At 43.3% G+C, this 18201-nt stretch overlaps 2 protein-coding genes across 3 annotated transcripts in view; one reads left to right on the forward strand and one right to left on the reverse strand.

Annotated features, from left to right (window-relative positions):
* Positions 1-272: 272 nt before the first annotated feature.
* ZNF597 (zinc finger protein 597) lies at positions 273-9310 on the reverse strand. 2 transcript variants are annotated; one of them, XM_007120046.3, is made up of 4 exons: positions 9151-9310; positions 8908-8990; positions 7910-8036; positions 273-5951 (listed from the first exon to the last, which is right to left on the reverse strand). In XM_007120046.3, exons 2-4 carry the CDS (start codon positions 8938-8940, stop codon positions 4855-4857), a joined length of 1257 nt encoding a protein of 418 aa, XP_007120108.1. In that variant the 5' UTR covers positions 8941-8990; positions 9151-9310; the 3' UTR covers positions 273-4854. The 2 variants fall into 2 exon arrangements, with proteins under 2 accessions (XP_007120108.1, XP_023979374.1); XM_024123606.3 differs by having other exon boundaries at positions 9070-9310.
* A 201-nt stretch (positions 9311-9511) lies between these two features.
* Positions 9512-18201, forward strand: part of NAA60 (N-alpha-acetyltransferase 60, NatF catalytic subunit) — a 48588-nt gene continuing 39898 nt past the window's right edge. Inside the window, exon 1 of the mRNA XM_055090902.1 lies at positions 9512-9690. The gene's annotated coding sequence lies outside the window, so the exon portion shown is untranslated. The remainder of the gene's footprint in view (positions 9691-18201) is intronic.

Consider the following 18201-nt stretch of genomic DNA (forward strand, 5'->3'; position numbering starts at 1 on the left):
CAGTGCGAGCCCATAGCTTCGCGTTGCCAGAGTAGAGTTACGGCCCAGGAGGTAGCGCCGGGCTCCTTTTCCCGTCACCAGTGCGAGGTTCGGGCTGGCCCCCCCCAGTCCCACCCACGTAACCTTCCCGCTGGTGCGGAGGGAGAGACCAGAGGAGCCGCTCCGCAGACGCTCTCACCCGCCCCGCTCGGCTTCTGAAGAGGCCGCCTCTCGTTGGGTGGCAGAGGTGGGCCGGGAGCCTGGCCGAGCAGCCGCTGGGTTTCCCCCCCCCCCACTACGGCCGCTCCAGGAACACGCAGCTGTGCCGCCGGAAGAGGGCGACGGAAGTAAGCGTAGGACTTTCGATTCCCAGCCTTGTGGGCCGCTCTAGCGCGTCTCGTCTCGTTGGTGCTTCCGCCGGCCTGCGCGGCTGGTGGCCGAGCGCCAAAAGGTCTCTCCCAGGCCTCGCAAAGCCTTCTGGGAGCCTTACTCCACGCGTCCTCAGCTCCAACCCCCGCTCCAGACGGCGGCCCACGCAGGGCTTTGGTGGCCTGCGTGGCCGGAGGTATAGCCGTCGTGGAGCAAAGACTGGAAGGGAAGATGACGTCTAATGCCGTCTCCCGGGAGCAGTGCTGGAGTTCTCTTCTGACTTGCGGCGAGCAAAAGATTTTACCTCCATTATTAAACGGCCGAAGTCACTCATTAACCCCTTCCAAGCCACAATCCTGCCACACAATGTCACATCTCATTGACATCTCAAACTACTAAAGTGTAAAAAAAATTTTTAAAGTTCACTTCATTGCCATCATCATAAAAAAGCATTTATTAGATGCCAAATTGCACATCAGACAGTAATCACTGACCAGTAAGAGCTTGAACTCTAAAGCTAAGACTGATGAGAATACACCAAAAACTGTAAAATCAAAACATTAAACAAACAGCACAAGTGCCTCCAACAAACATATTACTTCTAAGGTATCCAAAGGAACTAGAGATTGCAGCATATTCTCACGTTTATATAACTGTATATTTATATCATATCCCCACACTCCCTAGATTGTTAATACAAGGAAGGATGTCAAAAAATAAGACAAAACACCTGTAGTCAGACGGGCCGTGAAAAGATGGATAATGGTCATCCTGATATCAGATCAATAGCTCTCTCAATCTACAAAACTAAAACAGATGAATATAAACACTTCTAATGAAGATTATTTAGTTACTTTTTAAACAGATGTCCAAGCAAAAACACTTTCCAACGGAAATCCTATAGGCTTAACAAGTTTAATGAACACTTTCAAATAGACTCTTTATTCAGATAAACTATAACCTGCTTAGTACACATATGCAGTAAATTGGCAGATGACTTTGAGCAAAATCTGCAGTATCAGATTGTATGACATGCTGCAGTCATCAGAACAATGCCGCTTAATTATATGGAATCACAGGAGTCAAAGACTCAAAACAGCATTTGCTGTGAAATGTCACTTGTTTTTAGTTTAACTCCCTGAATTACTGGGTTAGTCATTTTCTATGTTAAATGCAGAGATGTGAATAGACTATTACCTACTGCAACAACGCTGTAAACTAAACTATTTTGAGTTCAACTCCTTCAAGAATAACAATTAAATTCCAGTTTCTTTAATTACAAAATGTAAACTGTTAACATCTGCATGCTATTGGAATACTGCTGTTTCATTAATGATGGATGTTAGAGAACCTGATAGTCCAGCAATCACATTAAGGACTTTAATACACATTTTCATCACTGCATCAACAACAAAACCAAAGAAATTTGTTCAACAATTGAATTCTTCAGTACAAAGTTTTCACTCTGCCTGTGTCAACATCCATGCTGCGAAATGTTGTGAACCAACTGTTCCTAGCAATAAACTCCTGCATTTAACTTTTCATCCCTATATTAACTTTCATCCAAGTATTCATTAAAAGTAACATGGTAGACTAATGATGTCTATGAATTAATGACCATCTGTGGAATCTGTCAGTTAACACTGTAAATAGAGGGTGAAAAAGCCATCTGCATAAAACCAGCATGGGTCTCACTGATGGATACTGACTGCTTCCTTCAGCTCCTTGGGCTCAGAGCAGCTTGAATTACATCCAGCAAATGGATTTAGGTGCAAGTGCACAATAAAGCAACAACTGAAAAGATGCCTCTTTCACAGTAGCTGACGCTCAGGGATTTTTTTTTTCCTCTGCATAACAATCATTAACCATATTACACCAAAAAGGCATTTTAATTATACTCATGTATATATTGTCTTTGTAAAAGATATTTTTCTAATCTCTTATGGAGGTTTGGCATAATCTTCCAAAATCTAGAAAATAAAAATGTAAAAACTGAAGTTAATTGTGAAGGAAACCTCATCTGGAAAGGTGACTTCCCCTGCTGAGTGTAGAACATCATTTATGGTATGAATTTTCACCTTCCCCTGTACTTTCTTAAGAGCAAAGGAAAGGATGACAGCTTCCATGTTTCAGGTCAGCGCCACTCTGTCCAAATGCCTTCCAAAATAGTCTTCTCTACTTCTTTCTGCAGCAACTCTGCTACTAGGGACCTCTTTCCCCATTTCATCCCCGACCCTGCAACTCTTCAGTTAACTGAAATATGGGAGCCCCTACTATGTGCCAATGGCGCACTGTGCCAGCTGCTCCCATGGAAGGTAGAAGCAGGAAAGCAGGGAGGCAGTACTTTCTGATATTTAGCAAAGGTCTTTATATCCCAGAGCTGGCTGATAAGAAACCTAACTGGAGACCATCTTTCTACACAATTCTAACCACCTCAGACAGAGAGACCTGCTGAAGAAGAACCTATAGGAGACCTCGCTTTTTAATTTGAGACCCCAAAGGCCTGGCAGACTGGTGTCCTGTATCCTAAGAGTGGAGACATCGGAAACAATGAGCCAAGTGTGACCTTGACATACAGAGCACAGGGTCTCAACTGTGGATCTGCAAACAAGAAGCAAAAGAAGAATGAGGAAAAGAGGGAAAGGAGTGGGTGAGCTGGGTTAGGGCTATTGGTTTCCCTTTTCTTCACCAACAGTATCTTCCTGCCTCTAATCAGTGTTAAGAGCTTACAGCAGTAGCCAGCACCTTTTTGTACATTCAGTTCTCCATCTGCTGTTCAGTAGAAAGACCCTACCTTCCAGGTACTACTTTCCTCCAATTAGTCCTAAAGAGGCCTATTATCACTCCTGAGGTTTCCCAGTGATAATCCCATTTTAGTAAATGTCATACTTTTATACCATTTATATAGAATAAGACCATTCTCACATCCCAATCAAAAACCCTTTTAAATGCTGCTTTGCTGACAGGTATACAATTTTGCTTTAAAGAGAAATTCTACATGAATGTAACATTTACAAGATCCCCTGGTTCTTTAACATTAATAACCATTCCATTTAACAATATTTTGCTCCAGTATTTACATGTAACAGCAGTATCTAAAGACCTATATATTTTCAAGTATTTTGATTAAGCTCTAACAATTTTCTATATGTATCCTTCTTTGGATATGAGGAAGAAAAACTTTTTTCTTAAACCAAACTCAACTAAAACCTAAACTCAAACTAAACTAAAACTATACTCTGTAGAGTTTGCAATCTCTGATTATAGGGATTGAGTTTGAACCTCAAGTCCTGAACAGTCAGTCTTTCAGTTGCTTTGTAACCATACACATAAGTCAGGCTTGGGATGAAGCACTAAGGGAGTGAAGCACGTGCACAGGGTAACCTCCATGATGACCATCCTCACCCACCGATCTCAGTCCCCCAGCTGCCTGCAGTTTTAACATATGGTGCAAATGCCAACATATAATGCAGTGTCGCTGAACACATGGCCTCTGACAGCAGAGACTAGAGGTTAAATGCCAGCTTCAGCACGTTGCTACTTTTGCTTCTTGGGCAATGTACTGATTGTACCCTCCATGGGCTCTACTTACTCATATAAGAAACAAGGATAGTCCTTTTCTGTCAGATTTATTCTGAAGATTAAATTAAATAATATACCTGAAGTACTGAGCATGCACACTAAACAAGGGTTACTGTTATTCATAGCAAGGCAGGTAATGTGCTTTGGTAGAGACATGGGAGGTAAATTCTCTTAGAGAGAAGCAAGTACCTTTCCATTGCTCAAGTCCAGGCACCAGAAAGGGCTGTAGTCAGATTGCTAAACTTCCTTCCAAACACTTGAATCACAAAGGCCAGTGGCATCAGATCTGAGAACGGATACTAACTTCACGGATACTAACAGCCATCTCGACACTAACTAGTCCAACCCATTTGGGAACACTTCACATGGAGGGAAAAAAGCTTCCAAACCCCTCCAGAAATTCGTATGTAAAACAACAATCTCATACAAACATTACATTCTGATTGTTACAGCAAAAAAAAAAAAAAAAAAGTATAAAATAGATATAAAGGTACTTACTTTACTAGATCCTAGATCTGCAGAACTAGCAAACAATAAATAAATTTGCCTTCTAAAACTTACTTAGAAACCATGTAAACAAAATTAAAAGAACTCTAGCAATAACCTTCATTTTAGTGAAAACTGAATTTTTTTTTTATAAGTTCTGTATCTTTCTCCGGCTCATACAAATGAAATCTGGATAGTAACTGAGCTACTGAATTAGAATTCTGGCTTTGTTCAGTAGCTTTGACACCGACTATGCTTCCTCGATTATAAAACAGAAATCATGGTGCCAAAATCAAGGTTGTGGTGAAAATTAAATGATATATTACATGGAATGTGTGTAAAATGCTTAGCACAGTACCTGGCACATAAAGGGTAATTGTGCCCCAGTTTTCAGTACAAATACTGAGAAACACAAGCATTAATGAAAACTTGCTATATTTACGTGGTGTTTTGTGCATGGGTTTGCTGATGGACAATGAGATGTGTTTTCAACCTGAAACTTTTCCCACACACGGTACATTTAAAAGGTTCTCCTGTGTGGTTCTTCTGATGGCATGCAAGCTCTGAGTCTGAAATAAAACTTTCGGCACAGGGTTTGCATTTATGGGGCTTTTCCCCTCTGTGAATGCTTTGATGGGAGATAAGCTCAGAGATACGAAGAAAGGTCATCGAACACTCAGGACACTTTAAGGGTTCGAATTTTGATAATGAAAGCAAATTTTCCCCGCAATCACTGCAGTGTTCAGGGTTGTCCTCGTGGCCCCGCTCGGGGAGGGCCAAGTGCGAGGGCTGCCCAAAGCATTTCTCGCTCAGACTGCATGGGTGCTGGCTGGCTGACCCGTGCCTTTTCTCAGGCAAAGCCAGATTTGTTTTCTGACCAAAATATTTACCACAGGCTTTTTTGGCAGTGTGGGTTTTCTGATGCTGTGCCAATCCTGGGAGCCACATGAAACCTCTTCCACATATGACACAGGTGTAGGGTTTCTCCTTTACATGGATATTCATGTGTCGAGACAGATGTGAGTGCTGGCGGAAGCTGCTGCCGCACTCGTCACACTTATACGGTTTCTCGCCGGTGTGGATTCTCTGGTGTGTTCTCAAGTTGGCTCTGTGATTGAAAATCTTCCCACAGTCACCACATTTATACTTTTTCTCTCCTGAATGCATTTTCTGATGCAAAACAAGGTATGAACTATCACTGAAGCTTTGGTCACATTCAGGACACTTGTATGAATTTTTGGCTTCTTCCCCGGGAAATTCAAGAATTTCAGAAAGTGCTCTGGTTCCTAAACACTGAGATAGTTCTATCAAAGGGGTATGGTTTTCAATGGTAACTAAAAGGCTTATGAACCTTTTCTTGCAAGCAGGAGTTCTACCTGACATTTTCCTTTCAAGGTTTCCAACTCCATGCTCAGAGGATTTTTCTGGGTAATAAACAAGGGGCACAGCAATGGAGTATTTTTCTAGGGCAAGCTCTTCAAGTCCCATAGATTCTAGCCTTAGCTTTTGATTAATCTCAATCTTGCCTTCTCCTCCTGTTGATAAAAACAAAACAAAGCAAAACATAAACACCCTCAAGTAGTACTGGGGAAAGAACAAACTAGTTACAGAGGACCAGGAAGCTGTAGGATGGCTGACAAAACTCAGGCCTGCCCCAAAGCATTAGTTTTTAATATTTTCCCAAATATTCTTAAGTTATAAAGCCAATATATCAATCCAAAAGGGATCTTTCCTTCCAAAGCAACAGCCCTATGACTGCCCCAGCTCACTGCCTGGAAAGGGTTTCTGGGCTGCAGGGCAGTGTGTGGAAATCCAGTCTTCAGTGGTTTTGCTGATTCGAGGAGACCAAGTCCAGGAATGCCAAAGCTGCTAGAATTTGACAGCAAAATACCAGAGAAGAGGCAGATGCCCAGGCAGAGAGCTCTGGGCATCTAGATGGGGTCCCCTTAAGACTCTGGCTGCATACTAATCTGTAAATGCATCTGAGGAAACTACCCCAGGTCAGGGAAAGAACCACCAAAAAGGAATAGAAAGAGCAATCTCCAGAATTCACACAATAGTTCAATAGTTCATGTTCCCACCAGCCAAAATGGAAAGACTCCCTACCACACAGAGCATCAGGCAGTATGCTTAGAAAGACACTGCCTTAGCAGCAGGCCAAATCAGCCCTAGACTAAAGGTTGCTCTGAACACACCCTAACAAAGCAAAAAGCAAGCCCTGAAAGAATCATATTGATCCCAAGTAACTTACTGATAAATTAGCACCCTACCCCAAAGTCCAAAAATTGTTTTGAAAATACAGCAAAAGCCAGCATACAACAACATAAAACTCACAATGTCCAACATTCAATCAAAAATTACCAGGCATGTAAAGAAGCAGAAAAATATGACCCATAACTAGGAGCAAAATCAATCAACAAAAGCAGACCCAGAAATGACACAGATGATAAAACTAGTAGAAAGAATGTTTAAAGAGCTATTATAAATATGCTTCACATGTTCAAGAAGGTAGAGGAAAACAACATGATGAAGACAGAGGTAGAAAATATAAAATGTGAGTTCTGGGAAAGTTCAAATAGTCAACCCTAGTCAAGGATTTATCCTTGACTAGGATAAAATGACTAATGTTTCTACGTTATAGTTCCTCTTAGGTGAGAAAGGCACACCATCCCCTTAAGATTAAAGCGATTTCCAACCTTTAGCAAATAATAGTAACCCATACTAATGGAGTTTCACAAGTAAAATTGTGAATTGACCGTAACAAATATCTGGAAAGATTACCAGGTCTTATGCAAAACCACAGTCACTGTATTAGACAGGATTTTTGCCTTTTTAAAAAATTTTTAATTTTTTAAAAAATAAATTTATTTATTTTTGGCTGCGTTGGGTCTTTGCTGCTACACATGGGCGTTCTCTAGTTGCAAGAGCGGGGGCTACTTTTCATTGTGGTGCGCGGGCTTCTCATTGTTGTGGCTTCTCTTTGTTGTGGAGCACAGGCTCTAGGCACGCGGGCTTCAGTAGTTGTGGCTCGTGGGCTCAGTAGTTGTGGCTCGCGGGCTCTAGAGCACAGGCTCAGTAGTTGTGGCACACAGACTTAGTTGCTCCGTGGCATGTGGGATCTTCCCAGACCAGGGCTCGAACCTATGTCCCCTGCTTTGGCAGGTGGATTCTTAATCACTGCATCACCAGGGAAGTCCCTAATTTTTTTTTGCCGTGCTGCATGGCTTGCATGGGATCTTAGTTCCCTGTCCGGGGCTCCTGGAAGTGAAAGCACCGAGCCCTAACCACTGGACTGTCAGGGAATTGCCAATTTTTGCCTTTTAAGAATCAACTCACCCTTTGAAAACTGCACTCTCATGCAAGTTCTTGTCATGTCCACATAAATCATTCAGGGATAGGTCCCACTCCCCCATACCAACATGTGGATGAGATATGCAATCCTAATCCTAGAAATGACCAAAGTTCAAAAATGCAGGAAAAACAACTATGTTACCCATCAAGGCCATATCCTCCAAACACTCCTGTGGCGTGTCTCTGCTGCGGGACCTCTGGGCAGGGTGCAGACTCACACACTCCTCTTGAGAAAAATATACAGCCAGGTCCTCAAACAGCACTGGCCCCTGAAACAACACAAGAGGCCATCTCAGGACAAGAAGCTGGAAAGCTACCCCCTTACTCAGTCTGGGAAGGCTGAGAAGAGCTAGAAACATCAGAGGCAAGGGAGAAAAGGGCTTGGTGGAAAAGGTCCCTGAGTGCTGGCGAGGGGGTATGAATGGGTTCTGAGGGATGGAGGTGGGGATTAGGAAGGAGAGAGTAAAAATGGACCACTGGAGGTAGTGGTATAAGGACCAAAACGGTAAACTGGGAGAAGTTCTAGAAGAGCCTATTAGAAGAGAAAAGATGAGGGAACAACTCTCAGGGAACCATTAAGAAAACCATTACATAGGGATGCTCTAAGGGAAAGGAGAAGACTGAGCAGCCCGGGAAGAATCATGACAGGACAGGAGGTCCAGTGTTCTCCCAACATCCTTCCCTTTGCTGGTCCCTCTCCTTCGTCGTCACACTCATGGCTAAGCTCACTGCAGCATCATATCCAGGCCTATTCCTCCTTCCCTAAGTTTACCAAACTTATAAATCAACAGAGCTCTGGTGTGATTAAGAACCAGCTGGGGTTTCTGTTTGTTCAACAGGTGTGGAATGAAGCTTAGAAATGTGTTAAGTTTGAGCAGCATTCCAGAAAGACACTTTGAGGTACCCTGTAATAGCCTTCTCCAATGGGCCCTGCTCCCAGTTGGTGGTTCTAAAAGGAAGGCTCTGATAAGCCATTTCTCCTATATGCCTGGTAGGAACAAAGACAGCTTGGGGAAAGGGCTCTCTGGGGATCAGGAGCTCTCGCAACACGGGCATGCCTCACCCTCCTCCAAAAGAGGCCGGGCAGAGGCCAGAAAGGAGCGACCGTTACTTGGACCGAGAGAAGGGACCCGGTCTCACCTGGGCCCCGGTTGTAGGGAGTGTGGATGCCATCTTGAGGGGTGGTAGTGTCTTCAAGTCGCCACAGGGACTTCGGGACAGATCTGGGAAGGGAGAAAATAGTACTTGGAGGGGCCAATTCGGCTGCCAAGCTCCTCCACGCACCCCCTCGCATCTCCACACCTTTAAGACCTGAGCCTATGACTCCTCTCCCCGGCCCAGCCTCGTAAAGGCCGACTCCCGGGCCGGCCGGGCCCCACTTACGGCTCCGAGACTAAAGATCTCAGGAAGCCTCCCGCTATCCAGGCAAAAGCAACAGAAAGCGACGCCCAGCCGAGACTCGAGACCGAGAGACGCCGCCACCTTTAGGCTCCCACGCTCCCATGCTCCCCTACGCTAGACCGGCCGGGAAAGCCGCCGGATGCGGCCGCCCCTCATGCTTTTACGCAGCTCTGCCTCTGATTGGCTAGCGTGTCCTAGGAGGGGGCAGTCCCTTTTGAGTGTTGACCAATCGGGCGCCTTAACGGAGAACCTCCCTCCCCCGTCTCACCCGGCATTCTGGGAGATGTAGTTTTCCTTCAGTTTTCCAAGCATTTCCGGTTCCGCTGTCCGGGTCTCCCCCGTGAGCTCCGTGCCCGCAGACCTGGTGAAGTGGAGCGTTAGGGTCACCACGGAGGGACGTAATGTTTCAGGGAAGAAGGAAAGCAAGTAGACGGAGAGAATTCGGAACCTGAAGAGTATCGGTACTGAAATGTGGGTTCGGCCGGCAGTACCCTGTGGGTCCGAAACTTTGGTCCGGCCGAGGTGAGATGCCTGAGTGGCCAGGAATGCGGGTCCTAGTCTTAGCCTGAGTAGTCCACTGTGTCTTGGGCGGACTGCGGGGCCATGGAATGTAAAGGGGAGTCTTCTGGGTGGACAGAGTTCAGGTCGGCGCAGGCCGGTTGCTCGTCTTCAACGCAGTGTATTCTAGGGGCATTGTGCCCGGCGACTGCAGCCCAACCGAGCCATATCAGGCTCGGAGCCACAGCGGACTTCAAGCGGTAGTAGAGCCATCGGATTGCTTCGCGGGACGTTGTAGGTCTCTTAATACCTCACATTCGACCTGCCCCATTGCCACATATTTTCCACTTTACTGGCACTGGGTGCCGTGGTGTAGGGATTTGGAATTAGAAAATTGAGCTGCTTCCGCAGCTCTGCCACTAATTGCTTGTGTCATTTTGGCCTATATACAACTTTGCTTTCCTCAGCTGCAAAGAACTCAGAAGCCTCTCCTCAGAGGGTAGTTTCAAAGAAATTGTCAGTTTACAAAGGTGTCTGAAAAAACAAGGGTGATATTTACCTTAATAGAAAATTCTGAATACATCTCAATATATTTTCTTATTCTTGTGCCAGGCATGTTCCTGTACCTAAAAGGTTACTCAAGGAGTGGTTGCATATTAATTGAAACAGTATTATCAGAGTTGACAAAATAAGTAACGGGATTTGGTGGAATATCAGATAGGATAGTTTCAGCTGCAAGTAACAGAAAACCTAACAAAATGTTCAAAGGTAGGGCAGTTATAGGTTGATTAATTCAAAGGCGTAATGACACCATCATGGTCCCAATACTTCCATATTTCTCCTCTGCCATCCTTAGCATGTTGGGGAAGATGGCAATGGAATCCACGTAGTACATGCAGACAAGCATTGTGTCATGTACCAATCCTAAACCAATCATTATCAAGAGTAAAAAGACTAGCTACTGTATTGGTTTTCACCCATCATGGTTCACCTCCAGGGGACCCAGTCTCTCCTGACCATCTGCCTGCACAAAATCAGGGCTCTGTTGGAAAATAAAAAGAAAGACGAAGAATAGACAGGTTAACTAACAGTATCTGCCACAAGTGACATCTTGACAGGTAGAGCTAGGCCTTGTGGGGATGGGTCACAAAAGAGGTATCTGGAGGTCCCAGGAGGAAGGAAAAAGGTGCTGAAAGGACTGGTGGAAGAATGATAAGGACAAACTTTCCTACAGGCTAGACCAACCCAAAGTGTAAATGTTGAAGAAGAGCTAATGGCCTGATACATGTTCACCATATAATCACAGTGCTGTTCAAGTAGTCTTCTTTCCCCTCTTCCTTTGTACTTAATTTTTTTTTTTTTTCTGCGGTACGCGGGCCTCTCACTGTTGTGGCCTCTCCCATTGCGGAGCACAGGCCCCGGACTCGCAGGCTCAGCGGCCATGGCTCACGGGCCCAGCCGCTCCACGGCATGCGGGATCCTCCCGGACCAGGGCATGAACCCGTATCCCCTGCATCGGCAGGCGGACTCTCAACCACTGCGCCACCAGAGAAGCCCCTTTGTACTTAATTTTATGGTATTCTTATGTCAGAGATATCTCATTTGGGGCTCAGATCCTCCTGATTTTGATCTGTGGCCCTTTCACCAAGAACAAGTGGCTCTAATGGCCCTTTCCTTTGAATCCTGTTCACATTATTACAAAGAAATAAACCCAGTTTCCAATGACTAGAAATTAAGCCGTGGTATTAACTCACTGGGTAACTGGAGAGTTATCTTTGAAACAGGAGAGGAAACAAAATCTTCCCTAGGCCTTCTGACTACCAAAACTCAACAAGTAGATCAAGAAAGAAGAAGCTTGAAAGCTTGATCTTGCTAAAAGGAAAGAGATGAGATACAAAGTCTATGATAGACCAAGATTGAGAGAATAAGACTGAATTATATACTTAACTTGATTATTTATTTATTTTTCTAACTTGATTTTTTTTAAATCAGAGGTGCTTGACCATATATCCATTAGAAGTTCAAGTGACAGATTTTAATCATCCAAACTTAAAAATTCTTCTGCCACAACCCTCTGACAAGTTTCTTCATTTCAGCTCCTAACATACCAATAATAATAATAATCTGTATGTATTAAAATTCTTTCCATAGCCAAATATCTCCTTTCTCTCTGAAGATCACATCATCTTTTTAAAAATTAAATAACTTTATTATTACAAAACAGAATATGCACATTTTAGAAAGTTACAAAATACAGATAAAAAAATAGAAGATAAATGCACCACATTCTTACCACCCAGACATTATCACTATTTATTGTTAAGTATATATTTTTTCCTTGGTAATTTTAAACATGACTTCCAGAATGAATTACTCACTAGGTTTGGGGTTATTTTGGCCATGCTGCACAGCTTGCGGGATCTTGGTTCCCAGACCAGGGGTCAGACCTGGTCCCCAGCAGTGAAAGTGCTGAGTCCTAACCACTGGGCTGCCAGGGAGTTCCCAGGTTTGGTGTTTTTAACATTACCAGATGGTACTGCTTTTTAGGGTTTATTACTTTAAAAATAAGTATGTCTGTTGTTTTTATAGCAGGGGTCCCCAACCCCCAGGCCGTGGACCGGTACCGGTCCGTGGCCTGTTAGGAACTGGGCCGCACAGCAGGAGGTGAGCAGGGGGCGAGCGAACGAAGCTTCATGTGCCGCTCCCCATCGCTCCCCATCGCTGGCATTGTCGCCTGAACCATTCCCCAACCCCCCCGACTGCTGTTCGTGGAAAAATTGTCTTCCATGAAACCGGTGTCTGGGCCCAGAAAGGTTGGGGACCACTGATTAGAGCCTTTAGTGTGTCCTTCATGAGATTTTACTACCAATGGGAAGTTGACAAGGTCTCACAGTGCACCAAAGGAGTCTAGACAAGCAAGAATAATCTTTTTTCCCGACTTCAGCAAGAGGCTTTTCTCATAAGTATCCAAAATGCCTGACTGAGCAGTTAGAAAGCTGGGTTCACTGGTTTGTCTCTAATTGGGGAATGATGGCTGTAGCTCATGCCTGCAGGTTTTACTTTCACAAAGAATAAGAGGCTCTCATGATTTGAAGCTAGGATCACCTCTAGCTGGGCAGGAGTTCCTTCATCAGAAAGAAGCTCAGGGCTCTAAAATGTACCCCCAGTACGTTAATCCCATTACCAGAAAGTGGCTTTGCTCTGTACCAACTCTAGCAGGGTTCTTTTTCAGTCACTGAGGCCAGAGATGCTTCCAAAGAAAGGTTCTAGATCTACTGATACTGATTAATTCTTGCAAATAGAAGCTGCAACCAGAGATTCCTGGAGGGTAATGAGATCTACAGAGAATGCAGGTTAAACACAGTGAGGATGGAGAAGAAACGATGGGTTGGATAGTAGGTTAGAGGACTATGTGCTCAGATAATTCATTTTCCCCGAAAAGGCCCATCAGATTGAGAATTCTGAGATCAGACTTGTCTGAGACACTTGGCCTAGGAGTTACAGAGATGGCGTGGCCAGGAGCAAAGTGATGGCCTGCCTCTTTCTCCCCTGAAGCATAGGAATGGCTGTACCTGGAGGGACGGGGGACTGAGCCAGCCAGAGTGCAGAGAAGAGTTCCAGGGAGTGAGTCAAAGCCTGCTGTGTCCTAAGCAAAAACTAAAAGAATACAGCAACAGTAAACCTGCCCTAAAAGAAATAATTGAAAAGTCTTCCTTAAATAGAAAAGAGGCAAGGATCTATAGGAATGGGAAAATCACGATAGGAAAGGCAAATGTATAAAAGGACTGAAGATCACTTAAACAATCCAGTACATAGATTTAAAAAAACAATAAAAAAAAGTTTTGTAAAAGTGATTATAACTACAATTAACAGCAAAAAGATAAGCAAGATGTAAAAGCCTGCTCTGCCTTGCTGTGGATGATGCGCTCATAGTCAGAGGGAACCTACTCAAATGAAACCCGTCTTGCTAGTCAACATTTAAAAAATTATTAATACTGAATGATAGAGGGGGTTTAGTGAGACAAAAACTTTTACTTTGCTGGTCGGTGGGTAAGCAAGTATACTCAGTATATTCTTGTAAAGTAATTTGCCCCTATTGTATGCATTGTGCGGCTGTAAATTTAATTCTAAAAATCTGTGTTTTAACTGAGCATCTGATTTCATTAACTATACTAAGAAATTCAAAATAACATTGACTTAAACAAATAGAAATATATTTTTCTCCCACATACAATCCAAGCTGGTCTGATAGCTATGCTCTGGAAAGTTGCTGGGGACCCAGGCTCCTTCTGCTTTGTGCTCCACTATCTTAGAGTGCTTAGTATCCTAAGCATGACTCTCACCCAGTATGGCTCAGTACCACACCTGCATTGCAGCCAACAGGAAGGAGAAAAGGAGGGCATGTCCCTTCCTTTTCAGGGTGGAACTTGGGAGGTTGCACCTATCACTTCTGCTCACATTCCATTAGCTAGATCTTAGTCACGTGGTCACATAACCACACCTAGCTCAAGGGAGGCTAGGAAGCATAGTATCACTCTGGTAGCCCACACCCAGCTAAAAAGCACAAGTTCCATTACAATGAGAAAGAAGGAGGAGGTAGACACTGCGGACAGCTGGCAATAATTGCCATGTTATCCTAAGGAAATATGTTGAATATGGAAAAAAATGAATGCAAATGGATGGGAAAACATGAAGTTCATTGCAGAATTATTTACAGTAGAGAAAAATTGGAGAAAAATGACCTAATTTCTAAGTATTTTTCCTCTCAGGAGGAAAGATTGCAGCCAATTAAGATTATATATATAAGGAGTTTTTGATAACATGGGGAAATGCTTCCAATATGTTTTTTTTTCTTTATCAATTTATTTATTTATTTATCTTTGGCTGCTTTGGTTCTTCGTTGCTGAGCACGGCTTTCTCTAGTTGTGGCGAGTGGGGGCTACTCTTCGTTGCGGTGCATGGGCTTCTCATTGCGGTGGCTTCTCTTGTTGCAGAGCACGGGCTCTAGGTGCGCTGGCTTCAGTAGCTGTGGCTCGTGGGCTCTAGAGCACAGGCTCAGTAGTTGCGGCGCACAGGCTTAGTTGCTCCGTGGCATGTGGGATCTTCCCAGACCAGGGCTCGAACCCGTGTCCCCTGCATTGGCAGGCGGATTCTTAACCGCTGCACTACCAGGGAAGACCCCAATATAAGTTTCTAAATGGGATACCAAATTGTACATAAAATGCCATCATAAGTATTGAAAATATACTGAAAAGAGCAATAAGGAAACAATAATGTTGAGTGATTATCTTTGGATGATGAGCAAAGGGTAATTTTTTCTTCTTTATACTTTTTTCTATATTTTTCTTATTTGTTACAGTGAGTATGTATTTCTTCCATAATTAGCAGATTATTTAAGCCAGGGCTCTGGAGTCAGATTGCCTGGGTTGAAATTGCTCCTAACAGTTTAACAGCTATAACATCTTGGGTTAATTATTTAACCTCTCTAAGCCTTAGTTTCCATATCTGCAAAATAGGAGTAATGATTGTAACTGCCTCAGGTGATTATTGGGAAGATTAAATGAAAATATGTTGCATAACACTTGGCATAAAAGAACTGCTCAAAAAGTATAAGCTTTATAATTGAAAAGGTTTCTAAATAAAACTTGTGTATTGGCACTTTAGCAATCAGTTACATCAGTGTAATCCACAGATAGCTTCCTGTAATGAGGCGTTTCCCAAGAACTTGCAAGAGGGGAATAAGGCTGAATTTTGAGAATTAAACGGGGAAAATGAAGATAAAATCATGTTTCTGAAGAAATAAGAAGTAACCTCGGGACGTCCCTGGTGGTCCAGTGGTTAAGACTCTGCGATCCCAATGCAGGGGGCCCCGGTTCGATCCCTGGTCGGAGAACTAAGATACCACATACTGCAACTAAGCCCGCATGCTGCAACTACAGAAACCCGTGCGCTGCAACTAAAGAAGCCTGTACACTGCAACGAAGAGCCTGTGCAGCCAAAATAAATAAATAAATAATAAAAAAAATTTTTTTAAGTAACCTTAAGGAAAGCCTGGGAAGTTAAGACGTGATTTATGGATCTGAAAAGTAATGTGTTTACAGAGCAGCCTAGTCTGAATGGAGCCAAGAGAAAGAAGAGTCAGCAAGAGTCTGGCAGCCCTCCTGGCACTGCTCAGACACAAGGAACATGGACTTGTGGGGCAAGCATTCCTGACCTTTGAGAAAGGCCTGAGTAAAAGATCTCTCTTAAGGCTCTCTTTTCTTTCCTCTTTATACGCTGCTTACCAAGAACTTTCTGGTTAGCAGTCTAGTTTCCCAGGAACACTAAGAGAGGAGGAGGTGTCTGGAGCAGGGTTAAGAGCATTCCAGTGACTCTTGACTATAAACAAGTAAACCAGAATTTGCTTTAAGCCTCAGTCTTTTGTGAGCCTGACTGGTAAGCCCAGTCTCAGGGTACACTGACAATAAAAATGGAGAATCAGACCTGCCCAATATACTGGCCTGACCCTCTTAGTCCAGGCTAAGTGGCCACCTCTGTCTTGGTTTTAATTGCAGCAATCAGTATCATTCTTGGTGATCCAGCTTATACACTTGCATCATTTTACACCCAAAGGGAATTTCTTTGGAAATAAATTTTTTTTTTGCCTTGCAAACTATTTTATTTTTTATTTTTATTTTTTTGACATTAATTTGTATTGGGATATAGTTGGTTTACAATGTTGTGTTAGTTTCTGCTGTACAGCAAAGTGAATCAGTTATACATATATCTGCTCTTCTTTAGATTCTGTTCCTATATAGGTCATTACAGAGTACTGAGTAGACTTCCCTGTGCTATACAGTAGGTTCTTATTAGTTATCTATTTTATATATAGTAGTGTGTATATGTCAATCCCAATCTCCCACTTTATCCCTCCCCCCGGAAGCAAAATATTTGGTTCCTAGTTGTACTGGCTATGAGTCATGCAAATTTTTTCCATTGTTTATTTTACAATACGAATGTGTTATGGCCTTTGCTTCTTTACACTTAAGTATATCTAGAGAGATTTTTTTTTTTTTTTTTTTTTTTTTTTTTTGGCGGTACGCGGGCCTGTCACTGTTGTGGCATCTTCCGTTGCGGAGCACAGGCTCCGGACGCGCAGGCTCAGCGGCCATGGCTCACGGGCCCAGCCGCTCCGCGGCATGTGGGATCTTCCCGGACCGGGGCACGAACCCGTGTCCCTTGCATCGGCAGGCAGACTCAACCACTGCGCCACCAGGGAAGCCCTAGAGAGATTTTTTATGTATTTGCCCATGTAGATCTACTTTGTGTATTTTTTTCTTTTCCATTATGGTTTATTACAGACTATTGCATATATTTTCCTCTGGTATACAGTATAGGACCTTGTTGTTTATTTTATATATAGTAGTTTATATCTGCTAATCCCAAACTCCTAATTTATCCCTCCCCGACCCCTTTCCCCTTGGGTAATATATGCCCAGTAGTGGGATTGCTGAATCATATGGCAACTCTATTTTTAGTTTTTTAAGGAACCTCTGTACTGTTTTCCATAGTGGCTGCACCAATTTACCTTCCCACCAACAGTGTAGGAGGGTTCCCTTTTCTCCACACACTCTCCAGCATTTGTTATTTGTAGATTTTTTAATGATGGCCATTCTGATTGGTGTGAAGTGGTACCTCATTGTAGTTTTGATCTGCATTTCTCTCTCTCTCTTTCTTTTTTTCAGCCGTGCTGCCCTTGTGGGATCTTAGTTCCCTGACCAGGGATTGAACCTGGGCCTCGGCAGTGAAAGCGGCAAGTCCTAACTACTGGACTGCCAGGGAATTCCCTTGCATTTCTCTAGTAATTAGTGATGTTGACCATCTTTTCATGTGCCTATTGGCCATCTGTATGTCTTCATTGGAGAAATGTCTATTTAGGTCTCCTGCCCATTTTTTGATTGGGTTTTGTTGTTGTTGTTATTGAGTTGTATGAGCTGTTTGTATATTTTTTAAATTAAGCCCTTGTCAGTCACATTGTTTGCAAATATTTTCTCCCAGTTCGTAGGTTGTCTTCTCATTTTGTTTGTGGATTCCATTGCTTCGCAAAAGCTTGTAAGTTTGATTAGATCCCATTTGTTTATTTTTGCTTTTATTTCTACTGCCTTGGGAGACTGACCTAAGAAAACATTGCTATGATTTATGTCAGAGAATGTTTTGCCTATGTTCTCTTTTAGGAGTTTTATGGTGTCATGTCTTATATTTAAGTCTTTACACCATTTTGAGTTTATACTCGTGTATGGTGTGAGGGAGTGTTCTAACTTCATTGATTTACATGTGACTGTCCAGCTTTCCCAACACCACTTGCTTAAGAGACTGTCTTTTCTCCATTGTATATTCTTGCCTCCTTTGTTGAAGATTAATTGACTGTAGGTGTGTGGGTTTATTTCTGGGCTCTCTGTTCTGTTCTATTGATCCATATGTCTGTTTTGTGCCAATACCATGCTGTTTTGATTGCTGTAGCTTTGTATTGTCTGAGGTCTGGGAGGGTTATGCCTC

The sequence above is a fragment of the Physeter macrocephalus genome, chromosome 14 (assembly GCF_002837175.3).
Source record: "Physeter macrocephalus isolate SW-GA chromosome 14, ASM283717v5, whole genome shotgun sequence".
NCBI classification, from domain to species: Eukaryota; Metazoa; Chordata; class Mammalia; order Artiodactyla; family Physeteridae; genus Physeter; species Physeter macrocephalus.

Excerpts from the sequence above, each read along its gene's own strand:
- ZNF597 (XM_007120046.3), bottom strand. The coding sequence starts at position 8,940 with ATGGCATCCACACTCCCTACAACCGGGGCCCAG. Across the intron at positions 8,037-8,907 it reads TCCCTACAACCGGGGCCCAG|GGGCCAGTGCTGTTTGAGGA; the intron begins GTGAGACCGGGT and ends GTGTTGTTTCAG. Across the intron at positions 5,952-7,909 it reads GGAGGATATGGCCTTGATGG|GAGGAGAAGGCAAGATTGAG; the intron begins GTAACATAGTTG and ends TTTTATCAACAG.